The sequence below is a fragment of the Meira miltonrushii genome (assembly GCF_003144205.1).
Source record: "Meira miltonrushii strain MCA 3882 unplaced genomic scaffold FA14scaffold_2, whole genome shotgun sequence".
Classification (NCBI taxonomy): Eukaryota; Fungi; Basidiomycota; class Exobasidiomycetes; order Exobasidiales; family Brachybasidiaceae; genus Meira; species Meira miltonrushii.
In genome coordinates this window covers 4449273-4469443 of record NW_020289944.1, presented here as the reverse complement: position 1 = coordinate 4469443, position 20171 = coordinate 4449273, and the positions used below count along the sequence as shown (strand labels likewise).

The window sequence follows — 20171 nt, the reverse complement described above, 5'->3', positions numbered from 1 at the left end:
TCTCAGAGCAAAGAGCAAAGCCAAGTTTTCATGTTAGCGCCCTTTGCCCTTTGGAATGTGTTACCCTTGCACAAAGCACAAAGCACAACGCACACCTTACTGGTTACTAAGACCACACCCACTCACACAAATGATCATCACAAGGAGGCGAACGCAATTGAATTATTGTCCATTCGTGTACATACATAAAAGAGAAAATGAAATCAGAACTTTTGAGATCCTTCTTTCATTCTTTTTCCTTTGGAAGATTCGCAGAAAGCGCCAAAAGTGATGTGGTTTTGGGGTTCATTATGCGTTTGTAAAGATGAGAATATGAAAAGAAAAGAAGCAGAAGAAGAGTGGGGAAAATTCGGTAGCAATAATAGATGCTGCATTGATAAATTAAATGGAAGAATTTTTGATTCAAGTAAAGAGAAAAGAGTGTGTAGTGGTATTTGATGTCGAAATTTGCTGATCATTTGATCCAAAAAAAGAAGAAAAGAAAGAAAAAAAGACAAAACGATGTTTTTCAGGCAATAGGGAGACGCAGGATGATGCAAGATAGTGAAACAATTGAACGAACCGGAACGAAAAAGGAGAAAAAAGAGAGATACAGTGATCCGGCCTCCAAATTAATTGGCTCGGAAATAGCTTTGGCTATCCGGTCTTGGTCCACCTCCATAAGATTGACTAGAGTGATAAGACATATGCTGTTGTCCAGGAGTTTCATAATATCTCGATGGATCAGAGTAGGCTGAATTATTGTAATATTGCTCTCCAACATCACCTTGTGCTTGATGTTCTCCCCATCCTTGTCCTTGTGTGGTCGAATGCAAAGAAGCAGTTTCGTGCATCAAAGGTGATCTTGGCATTCCATTTTGTGGCGTTCCTAATCGTGGTGGGTTGTCATAGTATGGTGTATTTGCTGCACTGACATCGTTCATCTTGTACGTATCAAATGTGCCTGTACTTCCTCTTCCAGGTCCAGCAAAGGTTTGGAAAGGCGTGTTGCTAGGTGTATGAACACGCTTGTATTCTGGTCCATTGGTTGTGTAACCACCCATTCCGTAGATTGCTCCGCTAGCAGGTGCGGCTGCCTTGGTCGTTTGACCACGACGTGCACGACGACGCCAGCAGATCAATCCCAACAAGAGCAATGCAATCACCGCAACTCCTGCAACAATGATACCAATCAATTTACCAAGTCCAAAGCTTTCGATACCATGACCTTCTGGGATTGCATCGTACTTGGAATTATTGATACCCTGAGGAAGCACCTTGGGTGCTGCTCCTGCTGTGATAGTATTTGGAATTTGTCCACCTTGCTTTTGAGTACCGACTTGAATGAATTTACCTGAACTTGGAATTCCGTCAATGGTAATGAACAACAATGCTGGGCCTTGAACGAACAGATTTTGGTTGGTAGGCATCGGGTTGACCATGTACATAACAGATCCATCATCATTGACCGTGTAAGTGTGTTGCAAACGCATACTGCGTTGACCCATGTTCATGGCATGGGTAGAGAAACCTGGACGGATGACCATAACCTTTGTGTTGTTTGCCTTGTAATTTGCAGATGAGCCCATGTAAGATGCAGGCATGGTGAAATTCCATGTTGCTCCTCCGTACAAGATGTAAGAAGGAAGACCTGTTGGTTCTGGGCGAGTTTCAAAGAAGTAAGGAGGGTACCATTTTTCCATTTCGTATGTTGTGTTGAATGCTTGAGGACTGGTGTTTGCAGGCATGTTGATTGAGACATCCTGATGCGGGTTTGATCCACCAATCAAAACAGATCCGTCAGGCAAAAGGATAGCGGAAGAGTGGTAAAGACGAGCGATGTTGGAGATACCGAAACCATCTCGACTCAAACGGCTACCCATAGGCTTTTCTGGGTCATACAATACAGGTTGATAGGTAGGATTGTTTGACAAACCTTCAAAGTTGACACCGTTGATCTTGTTCCAAGACATGTTACCGTAACCTGCTGTTCCCATTTGAGCACCGTTAACAATCACCATTTGACCGGTTGGCAAGTGAATAAATTGTCCCATAGTACGTGGTTCTGGCAATTCTTCTTCACGTGTGTAGGAGCCACTGACCAAATTTCCGTTTGCATCTTCAGGAGTGATTGATGAACAGTCCTTTTGAGCTGCATGTGTGTACAGGTTCAAACTGTCCAATGGACTGGTGTAAGAACCCCACTGTTGATCAGTCATGATTGTACCACCGCAGAACAAGATTGTTGGGGTGTAGTTGTTCTCTGGTGTCAATGGAAGCATGGCAGTAGCACCTGAAGCAGGGTAGACACGAACGATTTGATCTGGCATATCATCCAAGAGATTGTATGCTTTGGTTTCATCATTGGCGTAAGGGTTCCAAAGAGCTGTACTGTAATTGGCTTGCATGAATAGTTTGCCACTTGGCATCAAATATGTATGAGGGTAGGTGTTCAGACCACTGGTGTTTTGCATGAATGTCATGATTTGAGGTGGGAAACCCTTGTCAGGGAAGAATTCCCATGTAGGATTAGAACCACCAGAGTTGATTTGATTCGAAACAGCAGCCCATGTGTTACCAGCGAGTGCTTGAGGTGCAGCTGCACCTTCGAATGCAGGATCTTGGTTAGGATAATTACGGTTGATGTAACCACCACCAGTCATACCACCGATCAATAAAACACTACCGTCAGTCATGACTTCAATACCGGGATACCAACGAGGTGTTTTCATAAAGGTGGAATTGTCTTGCCATGCGATATTACCGCTATTTCCGTTGGTTGGGTCCATCAAACGGATTGCCAATCGACCGTCATAATCTTGATATGGTCCCTGGGCGGGTGTGACTGTAGGCTGTCCTGCGACGTTTAGTGCGCCACCACCGTATCCGATAGCTTGATTTCCTCCAGCGACCATCCATGTTCCATTACCTAATGTAGCACCTGCGGCGCAGAAAGGATTGGTGATCATATCCAGGCCGCGTGCAGTATTATCGGACAAGCTCATAACAGATCCCCAAACAGGTTTACCATTGTCCAATTTTGTTGGATTATTTTCGGCTTTATCGATAATCATTACGTTATTTTCATCGATTAATGCCAACATCATTGCAGAAGCCAAAGAGTTTTCCAAAACGACTTCAAATCCACCTGCTTGACGTTGTGCAAGGATTGATTGTGTGTTGAGAGCAGTCATGGCCAAAACTGCGGCCGTCAAGGCCTGCAGAGTGGCACGAGCAGCAAACATTTTGCGATATGTGTAAAGATGGGAGAGCGAGAGAGAATGAATGTGATTTGTTTTTGTTCTTTGATCTTAATGTTGACGGATGAATGCGGAAGATGTCAAGGAGGGCAACAAGAAATGTTTTCTTTGAGATGAGATTTAAATATTGAAACGGGCGGTGTCCGGCTGAGCTCCTGGATGTAAAGCACAATACGGACTTTGAGACGAATAAAGGTAGACTTTCCACCAATTCACGGCACCGTTGTTAATTATGCGTCACAATTTGCTACGTTCACCTATTTTTGTTAACAAAAGCCGTCGCTTTGAGGTGTACGAGTTAGTGTTAAGGCGATGGAAAGAAGAGCTATGAGGCTGCTATTCAAATGCCTTTTGTCCAAATATTCTCGTCAATCGGAGAAGATGATACGTGAGGTGATGAAGATGAAGTGAAATGATGATGACAATGAATCAATGATATTGAGAAAAAGGGAGAAAGGGAAATATTCTGCCTGCCCCTTGCCAAGGGAGGAGGACAGAGTGTATGTGTGTGTATAGTCAGCGTGCTGCTTTGCATGCGTGCCTTTCAATTCAGCTCAGGAGTTATGCAGCTGTGTGTGTATGTGTGCAAAAAGACGCGACACACACACACACGCGCTGCGCACTATCTTTGGCCAAGACTTCTCTTATGCATCCTCGTTTATAAATTCGCACTAACGCCTTGTCTAGATTTATTAAATCAAAAAGACAGGATTCGCATATACGCGCACTATGTCGTCTGGCGTTTGAAATCCGAGTAAGCGCGCGTGTTAAAGTTTTTGTCGGTAAGTACGTCAGTCAAGAGGGGAGATACGCTGAGCTTACATTTCTTTTTCTTCGCGTTGGTTTGCAGTAATGGTGCGCAAGTCCGAAGCTCATGCACACGCAAAAACTAGCACGGATCGAACGCGCCCGTTCTTTTCTTTGTTGGGCGTTGGAAGAAAAAGGGGGGCCCTGTCTCTCACTTTTATTGCAGCAGCAGCCACTTTCTCGGGAATTGGAAAGGAGCCAAAATTGAGCAATGCACATTAATGGTAGGAGGGTTGAGAAGCATGCATCTATTCTGGTGAATGACCAACCCTGCCCGACACGACAGACAATGCAGTTTGGTTGAGGCTGCATAAATTAAAAAAGAAAGATTGTTAAATTTTAACGCTAAACATGCATTTTATTTGAAAGTTTAACAGTAGGGTGCTTACGCGAAGGAAGAGAAACCAATCATATATTGGATTGATGAATTGGTAGCCAAGAAATGCAATCAAAAAAGGACTGAATCTACGGTTTAACCGTCTATCTACCGGCGGACAAAAGTTCAATTCCCTTCAATTCACCGAGTAAGTAGACCGGGGAATGTTGCTGCACACGTCTGTTCGGACAAAGTTGGTCATTTGGTATTTTTTTCTAGCTTAGAATGGCATTTACGCTAAAAGGAGAGAGCGGAGAAAAATAACATGCCAAGAGTGAATTTGACCGACCAGGCACGCTTGACAGGCTCAGGCACGCTTCTATTGAAGGCAAGTATGAATACAATTGTCGTGCAAGATCATCCATAGATTACTCTCGGGTATATGTATGATGCTATTGTTCTTCATCGGCCAATCGGTAACAGACACAGCATAATACAATGCATTCATTCATCTCATTTTATCGATTCCGATTTCCCGCGATTGAAGATGAGCAGTAGCTTCGTGGAACCGGATAGAAACGAAAAGACTGTCAGCATTCACACTCGTTCTCTTTTGCATCATCAACACTCACGTTTCCACTTGGCATCTCAATCTTCTCTTCCAGAAACAGACTGGATTGTTTCGCAAGAGGTTCTAGGTCGGTTTGTATGTTTCGCAAACCAAACCGATTGTCTTTCTGCTTCAAATAGACGTCAAACTGGTGATAGAAATGGATTAGTGACGGTTGTACAACAATTCTTCTCTTCATCCTTCCAGCTCACCTTTTCGTTTCCTTCGCTTCGTGTCTTTCCTTCTTCGTCAAATGCGCCATACAAGATGATCCTGCCTTGTGTAGGGTTGAGCACAGAAGGGGACTGATTACCGAAATGCTTGAATAAATTCTGAACAGTAAGAAAAGGGATGATATGGACAATGTTGAAGAGCATTACGACATCAAACCCATCACCTGCCAGCAGTTTCCAATCTTCTTCTCGATCGATGTCTAGGCAGTGACATGCATTTATGCATATGTGCTCGCTATTGAGATCATTGCATCTCTTATCAACATCTTCACAACCTTGAGGATCAGCCTCAGTGGGCTGAATTGTTATCTTGTGGCTATGATCGTTCTTTTGTTGTAATCCTTTCACGATTGCTGCCAATTGCTCTCCTTCTCCTGATCCGATCTCCAGTAGTCTTGCATCTCTTTGAATTGTGCTAAACCACTTGCTTAGAAGAGGACACAGCGTATCTGCGATTGGCTTGCTGTTTCGCTCTGCTGATCCAGACTGTGATCGTCTTTCTGGGAATTTGTATGCAGAATCAGTCATTCTGTCGGCTTGAATGGATGGGTCGTATAAAGCACTTTAACAGCTTAAGCATGCATATCAGCTCTCAATCTCCCGTTGACCAGTTGACGAGTTCAACTTTGAAGCAAAAGCCAGAAAAGTCAATCAAAGGAGCAAATCTCTCTCTAGATTTTTCACACTAGACTGCCTACACAGCCGCGTTGGATGGTTGGGTGTGCAGGCTGTACACACATACACAGCACAGCCTATGGGAATGTCAAACATGTCAAAATAGAAAGTCAGTGCAGTGCATTAAAAATTAAAACCCGAACATTTATTTGATACAAAAAGGGAAACACAAACAAATAACACTTTCTCCACCTCTTCTCTCACGAACACAACATTGAGCTCTTAATTTGACTCACCCTCAACATGGCTGAATTTCACGTTCATCATCATATTCATACGTGAGTTAAGAAGTCGTCTTAATCCATTGATGACAGCTTACTGATCATTTATCTCTCTGTTATATGCATTGCAGATACCCAATCATTCCGCGAGTATTGTATATCAAACGATGGGGCAAGAAATTTGCTTTGCAATTCGGAAGATCAGGGAGAATCACGTATGGGTCCTTTTAAGAGGGTAGATTCAATCCCTATGACTGCATTGTTATCGCTTTTTGTGTTACCTTATACCCATATACAAACTTCAAGAACGTATTAATCAATAGCATATTCCGAGGTAAGGCAACAATCCGTGAGATGAAAGAAAATATAGGGGGTATTCTACGATCTATATAATGATAAAACTAGTCCAGAGGCTTTGTGAACACCAATCACAAAGCAGCCTTTTCGGTCTGTTTGGCAAGTTGAATGGCTTCGATATTTTTGATGATCGTGACTGTTCCTTTTGCGTTTCCATCACGTCTGAACGAATCACTTGGAGGCGACCCTACACCAAGGCTTGTTAAACCTGAGGAACCATTCTCTCCTGCAACTCTAAAAGCTTTTGCTAATACTGCAACTTTAATCTCTGCATCATTCCAAACGTGCGAAAGAATATTGTGCGTTACGAAACCGTAAATTTGTTCAACTTTACGGGATTGTGCTCGATTTGCTTGTGCTAAGAAACCAGGTCGGAAGAGAATCGTATCTGAATATCCAAGTGATGCTGTTTGTTTGGTGGGGGATAGTCAGTAATCTGTCTATACCATATTCCTTTCTGTCTTACTCACCTAATCCTTCTTCGGTCAAACCTTTACTCTTGGGGTATAAGAATGGACTTTTTGCACTAACGCCAAAAGAAGAACAATAAAGAACTTTTTGATTTTGTTGTTGATCAGGATGTAAAGCAGCCTTTGCAGCAGCCAAAACGTATTCACGATCAATTCTCTCAAAAGCTTCTGCTGAACCTGCATTTGCTCTCGTTGTTCCTAGGGTAATATAAACAGCTTCTGCTTTAACATCCCGAATTTCTTCCACTCCTTTTCCTTCCTCAAGCAATTTTTCAAAATCTAATAAATGTTCAATTAACTTGGCTTCTTCTTTATAGCTTGATTCGTTCTTGAATGGCTTGCGTACGAATGCGTGTACTTGATCATATTGTGGACTCTTTAGAAGTTCTGACAGCAACGGCTTTCCTACCGCTCCCGTTGCGCCGAAAAGGATGGCTGATCGTGTAGATGTCATTGTATTAGAGAGGTTGGTGGTGGTATTCAATTGTCACATTCATTACTTACCTGTCAAACTTTATCATTATGCATCCATTTTGATCAGTAAGCCATGGGAACAGTGCGTAAAGTGTGCATTCCAGGCGGTGGAGGTGTATTCCCGCTTATGGAACACGACGCATTCAATTTTTTATTCTCCGCACTCTGCTAATCAATTCCCTCACTTCTCACACAAAAGTGCACGGACAAGACAAAGACAGACAAAAGAAGTGTCATTTTTGAAGAAGGAAAATAAAGACGTTAAATTGATAGATTGGTATGAAGTTCAGTGCAGACGGCATTGTCGCACGAGTAGAAGAGGAAAGAAAAGATGAAGTTGTGATTTTTAAAAGTTAGTTAAATCAACTTGATTTCAACATGATTTTTTTGTGAATGGTACGGAAAGTATTATAAATTTTGACAGCTCAAACACGAAGGATGGAGTGGAACACAGGATAGCTTGCAAGCCTTCCCTTGTCCCGAACTCGCATTCATTCAAATGTCAAAGGAGAGCTTTTTAGTAACCGCCACCTTGAGTAGATCCTGGGTAACCACCAGCTTGTCCACCAGCAGGGTAACCACCGCCTTGTTGACCAGGGAAACCGCCTGCTGCTTGACCGCCGAAGCCGTTTTGTGGTGGTGGTGGGAAGCTGCCTCCGTAGCCGCCTTGTGGTGCTCCGTAACCTTGAGGTCCACCGAAACCTTGTTGACCGCCGAAGCCTTGTTGACCTCCAAAGCCTTGTTGAGCGCCATAAGCACCTTGTTGAGCACCGTAGCCGCCTGCGTAACCGCCTTGAGGAGCACCATAACCACCATATGATTGAGGGTTCATGCCTGCACCACCGTAGCCGCCACCATAACCTCCAGCGCCCATACCGGCACCCATACCAACGGGACGAGAGTTGGCCATGTTGACACGAATGCGACGACCGTCGAGCTCTTGTTCGTTGAGACCGGCGATTGCAGCATCAGCTTCTTGTTGTGTACCGTATGTAACAAAACCGAAACCACGAGAACGACCGGTTTCACGATCTTTCATGACGATATAATCGGTCAATTGACCAAAAGCGGAAAAGGCTTGAGCCAATCCATCATCGTTTGTGTTCCAAGAAAGGTTACCGACGTAAACTTTAGCCATTTTTGGTAAACAGATATGAAATGTCGAAACAAGTACACGTAATCGAGTCTGTAGAAGGGAAGAGAGTTGTGGATGTCAGTAATGTTGCAGTGAAAGAAGGTGCATTAAATGCAAACTCACCTTTTAAGCAAACAAACGTTATACAATAATATGATAAAAAGTTGGAAAGATTATACTTTGTCCAACCTTGAAATCGTCAAAAGAAAATAGGCACAAGTCCGAACCAAATTGAAATGATTGAGAGAGATTGAGATTATTGGATACGAGCGCAAACGAAAGAACCGATGCACACGAAATAAAACGAGAAACGGAAAAAAGAGAAAAAAGACGAAACCACACGAACACCACGCACGCAAGAACACAAACGGGATGAACGAAAGCGAGAGAGAATCGAGAGAAAGAAAAGAGAACTCCTAGCGACCGTTCGTGATAGTAGATGATGGAAGAGAGTGGAAAAGCAAATGGGAAATGCAAAAGAGTTGTCAAAACTGATTAGAAGAAGAGTAATTAGAACTCATTCATCATTTTAGAGCTTAACTCGACATGAAAAATTTGGATGCATTAATTGACTTTGTAAGTATCTTTTTGGGCTCTAGACCAGTGTCTGTTTTTTCCTACTCGCCTTTTTCCCTTTTTGCTCGCTTCTGAAGATTGAGTAAAAAAACACTGGTCACATGCACAACACGTAATTGCACGCCGGCCCCGCTGTCTACTGTGTGTGTGTAGATACTCTATGTGCGCTGCGCAGTGTAAATTGACTTTTTGATGGCGCGCGCGCACGCATTTACTCACGCTCACACGGGCTAACTGTTTCGTCCTTACGCCAATCCAATGAATGCCTGCCTGGCTGGCTGTCAAATTAGCCAATAACTAACTAAAGCTACAGTTTTCCATGCTAGTGGCAAAAGCGCAATTCTGATAGAACTTGGACCTCCTTTCAGAATGCCAAATCATATACTAGTCAAAAGAAAGTTCTCGTAAAGTTTCAAAGAGCATTACTATACATGTCATCGTGGAAAAAAATGAACGACACTACTTCTTCTCATCAGGCGTATTTTCAACATCCCCTTGCTTTCTCTTCAGCGTAGGAACTTCTCCATAAGTTCCTTCCCCGATACCATCATGTACAATGCCACGCTTCAATTGAACTTCACGTTCTTTTGCCGAAATCTCCAATGCTTTTGACGTGCCAACGACGATCCATGGCATTTGTTCCATGTACAAATCCATTTCCTCCAGCGTACGACCTTTTGTTTCAGGGAATAAGAGATAAACAGTTAATGCATTTGTGAAACCACAAATTGCAAATAAAAGATAATATCGCCAACCAACATTCTTGAAAGCAATCGGAGATACTTGACCGATCATAAAATTGCTAATGTAAGATGACATCGTCGTCACGGCTGTTCCACGAGCTCGCATTCCTGTACTGAAAATCTCAACCGGATACGTCCATGAGAGTGGACCAATACCGAAAGAGAAGAACCATTGGAATAACCAAGTCATCACAACGAAAGCATAAGCAGCGCTTTTGTTATTATTTGCATTCGTAGCAGGATAAATTGCCATCAAGGCAGTTCCAATGACGAACGTGATACCCGATCCTATATTGCAGCCGATCAAAGGAGTTCGACGGCCAACCTGATCGACGAACAAAACTGCGCAGATTTCTCCTACCAAAGCGAAAACATTTGCGATGGAGTTAAAGAGTAACGAACGTCTGACACTGAACCCGAAAACTTTAAAGATTGTAGGTGAGAAATATTGAATTGCCGAAACACCAGTCATTTGAACGCTGAATTGAAGAATGACCCCTAAAAGTACTTTGCGGAAAGTTTGACGGTTATTGATCAAAGACATCCAGCCACCATGTACACGTTCTGCTTCTGTATCACGTTGAACAGCCGCTTCCAATTCGATCATTTGTGCCAAGACAAAAGGATGTTCGAGTTGATCGCTTGCATGAAGGCGTGCAAGGGTACGATGAGCATCTTCTCTACGACCTTTGAGCATATACCATCTTGGTGATTCTGGAAGAAGGAACATGCACGTAAGCAATGGTATCGCAGGAGCAATTTGAAGTGCCAGTGCAAATCTCCATTGAAAAGGTGTGTCTAAATGATGAATGAGCAATCCATAATTACTCAAACTTGCAATAAATGCTCCAATTCCAAGGAACAATTGTTGCAATGTGGTAAGAGAGCCTCGCATGGAAGGGTGAGCGATTTCGGATTGATACAATGGAGCGAGCATCGTTAATCCTCCAATACCCAATCCTGTGATGAAACGTCCTGCCATCATCATTTCACGATTTTGAGCAGCAGCTTGAAGGATTGCACCAAATGTGAAGATTGCCGCAGAATTTACGATTGCCGTCCTTCGACTTAATTTATCGGCAATGAGTGAAGTTGGTACGCAAGCACAAAATGCGCCTAAAACCATTGAACTCGCGATAAAACCGAGGTAGTTTGACGTTTCATTATCAGTTCCTTGTAAATTTGTCACCCGGAGAAAGTCAGGCGCTGTCAATACACCGGCAATGACACCTAAATCATATCCAAAGGTGAATGAGCCAAAAGCTGCAAAACAGCCACACAAGAAAGTATAAACCTTTGGAGGGAGAGCCATGGCGGGCGAGATATTGTGTGAGGAGGATGAAGTCTACACTTCTTTCCATTTTGTCATAGGTGGTTTATATACCAATGAACCCTTTTCCCCGGAATTCTGTGGATCCGTAGAATCACAACAAGAAAAATGGCGTAATACATGCACGGATCACAGACGGCATGGTAGCATGCTTTTGTCCAAACCAGTCTTTCAACAACATTGGCTCCGAATTAGACAATCGAGCTTTTTGGATTCATAATGGTGGTCTTCGGTGCTTTAATTTGGCAATGTCTTGCTGAATTTGATAATGCAGGCGTCAGTCCTTCTTTGCGTAAATCGCTTCTATGAACAAAGATTGCCGAAGAAGAAGAAGGCGATAGTTTGACTGCTCCGTAACGTAAAAAGCATAAATTGCAAGGGTTATTGCACAACGAAGAGCTGAAGATAGCCGAAACAGTGGGAGCCGCTCTACGCTAAAGAAAGGTACTTCGAAAATTAGATTGACAAAAACTTCGGAGCCGAAGCATGTTCCTATTTCGGAACAGAAATTTAATTTGTGTCAAAAGTGTCAAACGGTTTTCTAGCTTGGAAATTGACGGTAATCTCTTGTAAGTGCTTGACTATAAAAAGGATAGGTCTTGCGATCCTATGAGCGTAACGTGCACAAAGACTTTATAATGATTTTGCAACATTGCCATTCATTTCGGCTCTTCATCAATTATAATATTACCTCATAGACAGAGCGTTTCAGAGCAAAGATCATAAGTGTGCTTTGACAGATATCACGCCATTTATTGACCTTGTCATCAACAGAAATAATATTTTTTGGAATGGTATAATTTTGTGTGGCTCGGACAAAAGAAGATTAAGTTTTTAATTTTATTCGTCGTGAAAAAAATCAGTTTCGCCTGACCTCGCATTAAGCATAAAGACTGCGACTTCACCAAATTCAAGTCATTCAGATTGTCTGACGTTCCTGATTTGTGGGGTTACCCCGCATTTCCTGGAGATTACCGTTCTTTCAGTTTTCAAAAAGATAGACAGTCTTAGCTATCTCTCACTCTAAGGGTCTTGAATGGTGGAGTAGTAAGGAATGTTCTATAGCAAACTTCCATTCAGGAACACAGGTTAGAAAATGTGCCCGGCGGTATTCTCTGCAATCATCAAATATGGCTTCATCATGCAAATGTACCCACCCGAAATGATTATGATGCAAGTATAAAAGGTAGTCAAATCGCTTTCGCTCAAAAAAGTGTACAAATATCTCTCTACACATAATTCCTTCTTTTCAACATGAAGTTTCACTCAATCCTTCTTTCACTTTCAATTTTTCTCACGGCATGTGCTGGCACATTGGTGAAACGTGATTTCTCGACGACAATCTTTACTCCGCCTCCCGAATATGAAACCCCACCAGTTCTTTATGCCCGTTCACTTTTGCTAACTGTGAACGACGCAAAAGGCACAATGCTGGCAACCTGGGAAAATTATTCAGGTAAAAATTATTCGAATGGCGTAACATGGTTTCCAATCTTTCGATCGCTTGATCATGGTAAAACTTGGTCATGGTTCAGTAATGTGACAGATCAAGTAAACGGATGGGGTTTACGTTATCAACCGTTCCTCTATGAGCTCAAGGAAGATTTCGGTTGTTATAAAGCGGGCGCAATCCTTTTAGCGGGCAACTCTATCCCTATCGACCTTTCGAAAACAAAGATTGATTTGTACATTTCTACCGACAAAGGTTTTACCTGGAAATTTTTATCTTCAGTTGCAAGCGGTGGCCGAGCTGATGATCCTGAAAATGGTAAAACACCAGTTTGGGAACCATTCTTGTTGGTTTACAAGAAACGATTGCTTTGCTATTACTCTGATCAACGTGATCCAAAACACGGTCAAAAGCTTGTTCATCAATCTACTTCTGATCTTTTGAATTGGTCAAACGTTGTGACTGATATGGCCGATCCGGGATATGATGCAAGACCTGGAATGGTCACGATCGCCAAGATGGGAAATGGAAAGTACATTTATACTTTTGAATATTGCGGTGTGAACAACTGCAATGTGTACTACAAAATTTCTAAAGATCCAAGGAAATTTGGACATAAACCTCCTATTCAATTGATCACGCAAGATGGCGTGCAACCATTTTCTTCGCCTTACGTAGTCTGGACGCCTGTTGGTGCTCAAAAACGCTCATGTGGCGTAAAGACTAAGAACGGTACAGTCGTTGTCAACTCGTACAGTAATGGCGAATTATACCTCAATCATCAAAATGGCGATCCACATGCATGGACAAGGCTTTCAACTTCATCCCCCGCACAATATTCACGTTCGCTTGCTGTAGGCTTCAATCCTAAGGATATTGAAATTGTTGGAGGTGGATTATTGAAAACCAAAAACAATACCGTGACTATTTATTCAAGAGATGTGAATGGCTGTGATTATTGCACCTAGCCTCCTCAAGCGATACGCTTGAATGGGTTTGGAACACATGTACCTACTTCCCAGTGACTGTCTGTGATTCGATGATGAATGATATTCTAGCTGTTGAAGTGTCTAGTAATGTGAACTGAGGTTGAGGACTTCGAGCTAGCGGTCATCTGGATCGAGAATGCTATTGCGATACACATTTTCCAGGGCTTCAGCTCAGCTCGGTCCGGTATTTGCTTCTTTTTTTGCACTGACTGAAGCGATTCATAATCAGTCTTGTATGAGAGATTGCCGAAAAAGAAAGCTGAATTGCATCCAGAGAATCTCTTTGCGACATAAAATGCTCAGAATAACCGAAACCATTTCGATCCATTCTTCGCCGAGGCAAGGTACGTGAGCGGAAGTGCCGGGACCGAATTGTGTTCCTGGTTCACTATAGAAGATTGATTCGTATCGAAGCTGTCAAAGGTTTCTAGCTTGATCCTGACAGAAAAGTCTATAAGCACTCATATGCAGGAGTAAAGCAATCAAACTTCTCACGACGATACCGCGTTGCTGTCATCCTGATATTATTCTGCTTCGCCTGACCTCACACAAGGTATTGAGAGCACTTAAACCTGTTTCAATTTCCCATTCCTTATACAGTCTGTGTGGGGTTCTTTGTAAGGAAACGGACTACCGAGGTACATCCATCGTTTTTATTTTGCTTGGTTGTTCCAACATCAGAATACCTCGGCTATCTCTCACGATGAATCTTTTGACTGGTAGAAAAACAAAGCTTCAGGTCATAATGCATACTTCTTCAATCTTTAAATGTAGTGATATGCTTCCTATACTTAAAAGGTGTTCCATTGGGTCAAAGATGATTTGATATTACCCATCTTTTCTTGTTGGTAGGGCCATTATTCAAGATGAAAGTGCCCTCAATCCTCCTCCTACTCTTAGTCCTCTTGACAGCATGCGCTTCTACTACTCTGTTCAACTTGACAAAGCGTGATTTTTCCACAACAATCTTTACACCACCTTCAAGTTATGAAACCCCACCAGTTCTTTATGCTCGTTCACTTTTGCTTACGGTAAATGATGCAGCAGGTACATTGTTAGCAACATGGGAGAACTACTCGGGTGGAGTTACTTGGTTCCCAATCTATCGATCAATCGATCATGGTAAGACCTGGTCAAGCTTTAGTAAAGTGACAGATCAAGTGAATGGCTGGGGCTTACGTTATCAGCCTTTCCTCCTTGAATTAAAACAAGATTTTGGTGGTTACAAAGCAGGCGCAATCCTTCTGGCTGGTAACTCCATTCCTGCCGACCTCTCAAAGACGAAGATTGATTTATACATCTCCACCGATAAGGGTTCTACGTGGAAGTTTTTATCTTCAGTCGCACAAGGTGGAGAGGCAACTGCAACAAACGGAAAAACACCAGTCTGGGAACCATTCTTGCTGTTCTATGGCAATCAACTACACTGCTTTTACTCTGATCAACGGGATGCTAAACATGGACAAAAGCTTGTTCATCAATCTTCGTCCAACTTGATGACTTGGTCAAGCGTTGTGGATGATGTTGTCGATTCAGACTATAGTGCAAGACCCGGAATGGCTACAATTGCTCAAATGGGAAATGGAAATTACATCCTTTCATTCGAATACTGTGGTAAAAATAATTGTAATGTCTATTACAAGATATCCAATGATCCCACAAATTGGAATAGTGTAGGTGCCACTCAATTGATCGCTCAAGATGGCACGGCACCCTCTTCTTCTCCTTACACGATTTGGACTCCTGTAGGTGCACAGAAGGGCTCGTCCGGCGTAAAGACTGCAGATGGGACAGTCGTTGTAAATGCTTATAGCGATAGCTCTTTGTTCGTTAACAAGCAAAATGGCGATTCAAAAGCGTGGACGAAGATCTCAACATCCTCTCCCGCCCAATATTCACGTTCCCTTGCTGTAGGCTTCAACTCGAAGGATATTGTCATCGTTGGAGCTGGAAGATTGAAAGATAAAGGTAACTCCGTGACTCTTTATGCTCGAGATGTGAACGGTTGTGATACCTGTTCCTAGTCTCCACAGGCCCATCTTTGAGCAGGTTGAGTGGATCTTTTTTGCTCAGGTATTTATTTCTTGGTGAATGTCGTGAAACTTGTTTTTATTCTATCGGTCTTGATGACAAATGATAATGTTGCGCCTCAAAACTATATTTCACGTGAAGTGTCACGACAAAACAATTGAGCATACACTGCATTGGTATTTTCTATCGTACATCATTTTAATTATACACGGTTCGTAAAGCCATCAAGCGGACTGTAAACGATAAGATAAAGGTAAAGCGGAAGGATTATCGGTTGTAGAAAGAAGGGCTACAATATCTTTGAACGTGCTCAATCTCTTTTCCCAATGACCTTCGATCCTTTTGAGGAAGCTAAGGACATCTTCGCTCATTTTAGGTGCTTCGATTTGATGAGGTGACTCCAACAAATCTTTTTGCCAATTTGCACGTTCCATATGCAATTGATCACGAAACCGGACTCGATTGTCACAAAAGATGATCGCAACAGACATCAGCTTGGACATCATTTCCACAAATCGTAAATCGGTCAACATGCATTCTTTTCGACATAGGTTCAAAAAATCGAAATGATCTTTCAAGAATTGATCCACTGTTGTTGCACGTTCCATTTTTGACTCCAGATCACGCCAATTTGGCTCAATCACTTCAGCTGTCATGAACGCTGTAACTTGCTGAACAAAGAACAAGATTCGATGACGTAAGTTGAAGATTCGCATCTTCCATTTTTGCAATTGCGGATGACCTTTCTCCAATTTACGCCATGCAGGTTCTTGATGTTCGGTAAACACATCGCACAAGGCTTTTTCCGTTGCTTTGAGATTGATGATGGGCCTTTGCAGGAATTGCCAACGTAAGATGTTCTTTTTAGAGATCACCAATGAGGTGGGGAACTTGACCGTCAAATCAAATTGCAGCAATTCCATCAACGGGATACGCTCTCTATCCTTTTGCTTTGCCAACTTTGCCTGTGCTCTTGCTGCTTCCATTCCTCCTTTGATCTCAGCGATTCGTTTCAATTGGTCGTACGCATTCTCAGATGCTAACGTCACCTTGACGTCCTCTCTGAACGGATCTGTATAGCCAACGCAATTTGAACTGCCAAGGACCATACCGAGGTGACTTTGCAAGCGCATAATCGTCACATCTCTGACCTTATCAGGAACAACCTCTTTGCGCAATTCCCGTCCAGCAGCTTCGAGGAAGGAGGAGAAGAAATCAGAGTGCGTTTGAAAGAAGTAGTGCTTCATTGACCTTAATCGCACGACGATATTATGCTCGTCCAGCAATAAGCTCAACAATGCCGTATTTGCCCGTTGGTATGCCGTTTCGATGTACTGAAAGAACGATTCGTCCGTCATGTCGATATCCGCATCTTGAAGAGCTTCTGCGTGCTCTGCAATCTCTGGAATGGAGGAAACGTCTTTGCTGCATTCACGAATGACGTTCAAGTACTTGCCGGCAAGCAGAATCTTTCTCTTCCATGGCTCCAAGAATGCCGGTATCTTGGCTCCTCCTGTAAGGATCCCGCGAGCACTGCTTTCATCCAACATTTCATCCAGATCAAGCCCTTGTTGTCTTTCGTGTTCCTTTTGCTCGATCGCACTTTCATCCCGCAAAGTGTATCGTCGTTCCCAGAATTCGTCAGTCGGGTCGGATTCCAAGCTTGCCTGTGTCACTTTTGGATTTTCCATCACCAAGAATTCTTCATACGTATCTGAAAGATCTCCTGTCGTGATCCACCGAACCAATATATCCGCATAAGGCTGTGCGGCTCGAATGAGGAGGGTACGGAATAGTTTGTGTGCTGCTTCATCACCTCCCATCCTGATCACTCGATCGTACAAAAGTGATAAAACCTCTCCACCTTTCACTATTCCACCAACGATCTTATTTTCGTCATCATCATCCAGGCTGAGCAGCTCACGTCTTTTCCGATCTAAGCTGTCTTCCTCATCGTCCTCGTCGTCATCATCTTCGTCACTTGAATCTCCCTCACCATCATCCTCTGCTTCTAAAACGTTTGCATGTGAAACTTCGATAATCTCGGTAATAAAGTTGTGCAAAAGCGACATCGTCCTTAGTGTCGGATGAACATAGAACCAAAGCTTTTGCAAGGTGAACGCAGGTGAAGTAGCCATTTGGTGTTCAAGCTGGATGATCAAAATCTCGTACTCTTTTAGCAAATCACGTATAGCTGCACACAAAGCATGTATCACTGTACCGAACTCCAAACTTGATTCCGCTTCTACGAAAGCAAAGATGGCGGTATAATGCGTTGCCAGTGGCAGGATCCTCCCAACAACATCTTGCAGTGATTGGTCTAGTCCAGAATCAATGGTAAAAGTGGCACCTTTCAATCGCGATCCGAGAGCTTCCGGAGAATAAGATGGCGTATACTGGAAATATTGACCTTCTATTCCAGACAAGACAAAGAGAAGGTCTTCCAACACCAAAGCTTCTTGAATCTCTTTCGGTACCGATGCCAGTGGTTCTACCTGTGTCGAGTCACCAATGGACTGTTGTGTCACCGAAGCATTTGCCGTTTCGTTTGAGCCCGACGCTGTCCTCTTTGCGTCCGGCTTTGTACGAGCAATGCGATCGGCAACTGATTCTTTCGGCAATTTTGGAAGTCCTTTTGCTCCAAGTCCAGAAGCTGCTTGCTTTCTCGGCGTTTGATGTGGTATACGACGATTAAGAGGATTAAAGACGAAAGTGGCTTCGTGCAAGAATGAATCTGGCGGAGCACTGTCTTTTCCTTTTGGTCCTTTGGCTGCAACTTTTGCCAATGCGATCCCGTCTGGTCCTTTACTGAATCCTTTAAAGAGTGATTTATCAAGACCTTTTCTTTGTAGCCATGCTTCTGCTCCATTCAATTGATTCAGATCCAATCCCGTTAGCGTTGTTTCTCCAAGCAAGGCTCCATCTTCTTCCTCGATCGCATAAGAAGCCAATTCACGCTGTCCATCTTCGCCGAGCAAAATGTTTTCGTCATTGATCGCATTTTCATAATTGGACATTTCACCAATATGTGATAATGATCCGTACGAATCTGATCGTAAATGACCGACACTTTTCTGGACGGAAGTAAGGTTTTTTACAATCTTGTCCAACTGTTTTGCGCTCAATTGTTTATGACTCTTTCTTCGATTGGATGCAGCACCTGTTCTTGAGGTTGGCGTTTGATGTATATCTGATGATGAAGATGCAATCGCACCTCGCCCATCGGATGAAGGGCCATCGGTTGACATGTTGAGGGAATGGTCAGGTGGATGGGATATATATGGCAAGTGAGAGAAGGATTGATGGTATGACTGCATACACACAAACAAAGTGTTGCATACACGCGTACTAAAAGCTTAAATGGCAAAATTTGGCACTGTGTCTAGAAACGCGTTTTGCGTATTTAATACACGCGTATGCTTAAGTGTTGGTCTCTCTTGCTATAAATTGGCTTCAAGAGTGAATGCTCTCAGATCACCACCACCGGCATCGGATCATGAGTGTCAAGCATGAGACTGAGTCATCCAATTCAAATAGGAAGTCGTTGCAATGTGGTCTAAAGCAAGTAACAGATTGGTCTGGAAGCTATCGGACGGTTAGTGAGATTTATAAATAGCAGCTGCAGATGAGTTGTCAAAAAAGTATTTGTTTGAAAGACAGAAAAGCGGGATATCTAAGATCCATCGAATGGTTAGTAAGATTTATAAATAATAGCTGCAGATGACTGGTCAAAAAGTATTCGTTTGAAAGCCAGCAAAGCGGGATATCTCACATCCATCTGATGATTGATAAGAACTCAAGGTGGTCAAACATAAGGCAGCAGCGATGCAACATATCAAACATATTAAGGCTGCCAAGCATCAATTGCCGGGAAGCCGAAAGAGCGGGTTATCTTGATTCCATCAGATGGTCCAAGGGCAGTCTAGAACTTTAGATCATGCTAGCGATTGGATGGTCTTTTCGGTCATATAATATGCATGTGAATTATCGTAAGTTGACCTGTCAGAATTCGATTTGACATACGGGAAGATCATACGAATTCCGAAAACTGTGAAACGAATGAACTAAAATTATATAAAGTCCGCCTTTTTCGATTGACTCCAACCCCCAACACCCACATCTCATTCCAAACATCATCCACTTGTCATTCAAGACCCACATCTCATTCCAAACCCACTTCTTATTCCAAGCCCACTTCTCATTCTAAATCCTCTTCTCATTCAAGGACCCCCTTGTCATTCAAGATCCACTTGTCATCCAATCCGCATCACAAATTTCTCACAAAACAATGATGGTGGCACTCAAATGCAAACAAACATGGCATCACTTCACTTCACAAGAAAAGCCTCAGAAGTGCGATCGGCGGCATGCAACCCTAACCAACCAAGGTCTTCTATCGATGCAACGGTGAATCTTTTGGAAATTCAATAAACGCCATCTCATATGTGTCCTCGCTCGACCGGCATCATCCACTTCTCGTTTATGGATTCATTCTCTTCTCATTCGAGATCCACC

The 20171-nt window shown here is 42.9% G+C and overlaps 7 protein-coding genes across 7 annotated transcripts; 1 reads left to right on the top strand and 6 right to left on the bottom strand.

The window, feature by feature from the left end:
• Positions 1-611: 611 nt before the first annotated feature.
• FA14DRAFT_123013 (DUF1929-domain-containing protein) lies at positions 612-3173 on the bottom strand (the record flags this gene model as incomplete). The annotated part of the gene is made up of 1 exon (XM_025496548.1): positions 612-3173. One exon carries the CDS (start codon positions 3171-3173, stop codon positions 612-614), a length of 2562 nt encoding a protein of 853 aa, XP_025356703.1.
• A 1462-nt stretch (positions 3174-4635) lies between these two features.
• On the bottom strand, positions 4636-5899 carry FA14DRAFT_161130 (uncharacterized protein). Its single transcript, XM_025498971.1, has 2 exons — positions 5185-5899; positions 4636-5120 (listed from the first exon to the last, which is right to left on the bottom strand). Exons 1-2 carry the CDS (start codon positions 5731-5733, stop codon positions 4953-4955), a joined length of 717 nt encoding a protein of 238 aa, XP_025356702.1. The 5' UTR covers positions 5734-5899; the 3' UTR covers positions 4636-4952.
• Positions 5900-6661: 762 nt separating this feature from the next.
• Positions 6662-7379, bottom strand: FA14DRAFT_114503 (uncharacterized protein; the record flags this gene model as incomplete). The annotated part of the gene is made up of 2 exons (XM_025496056.1): positions 6662-6864; positions 6929-7379. Coding segments are annotated over 2 exons (654 nt in total), but the record flags the coding sequence as incomplete, so codon positions are not given.
• Positions 7380-7661: 282 nt separating this feature from the next.
• On the bottom strand, positions 7662-8967 carry FA14DRAFT_135147 (RNA-binding domain-containing protein). Its single transcript, XM_025496998.1, has 2 exons — positions 8661-8967; positions 7662-8588 (listed from the first exon to the last, which is right to left on the bottom strand). The coding sequence occupies exon 2, from the start codon at positions 8538-8540 to the stop codon at positions 7920-7922; it is 621 nt and encodes a 206-aa protein (XP_025356700.1). The 5' UTR covers positions 8541-8588; positions 8661-8967; the 3' UTR covers positions 7662-7919.
• A 605-nt stretch (positions 8968-9572) lies between these two features.
• FA14DRAFT_184928 (general substrate transporter) lies at positions 9573-11168 on the bottom strand (the record flags this gene model as incomplete). Its single annotated transcript, XM_025501417.1, has 1 exon — positions 9573-11168. One exon carries the CDS (start codon positions 11166-11168, stop codon positions 9573-9575), a length of 1596 nt encoding a protein of 531 aa, XP_025356699.1.
• A 1272-nt stretch (positions 11169-12440) lies between these two features.
• On the top strand, positions 12441-15699 carry FA14DRAFT_190284 (Oligoxyloglucan reducing end-specific cellobiohydrolase; the record flags this gene model as incomplete). The annotated part of the gene is made up of 2 exons (XM_025501785.1): positions 12441-13587; positions 14526-15699. 2 exons carry the CDS (start codon positions 12441-12443, stop codon positions 15647-15649), a joined length of 2271 nt encoding a protein of 756 aa, XP_025356698.1. The 3' UTR covers positions 15650-15699.
• A 116-nt stretch (positions 15700-15815) lies between these two features.
• FA14DRAFT_135138 (uncharacterized protein) lies at positions 15816-18946 on the bottom strand. Its single transcript, XM_025496997.1, has one exon. It carries the CDS (start codon positions 18902-18904, stop codon positions 15881-15883), a length of 3024 nt encoding a protein of 1007 aa, XP_025356697.1. The 5' UTR covers positions 18905-18946; the 3' UTR covers positions 15816-15880.
• Positions 18947-20171: the final 1225 nt, after the last annotated feature.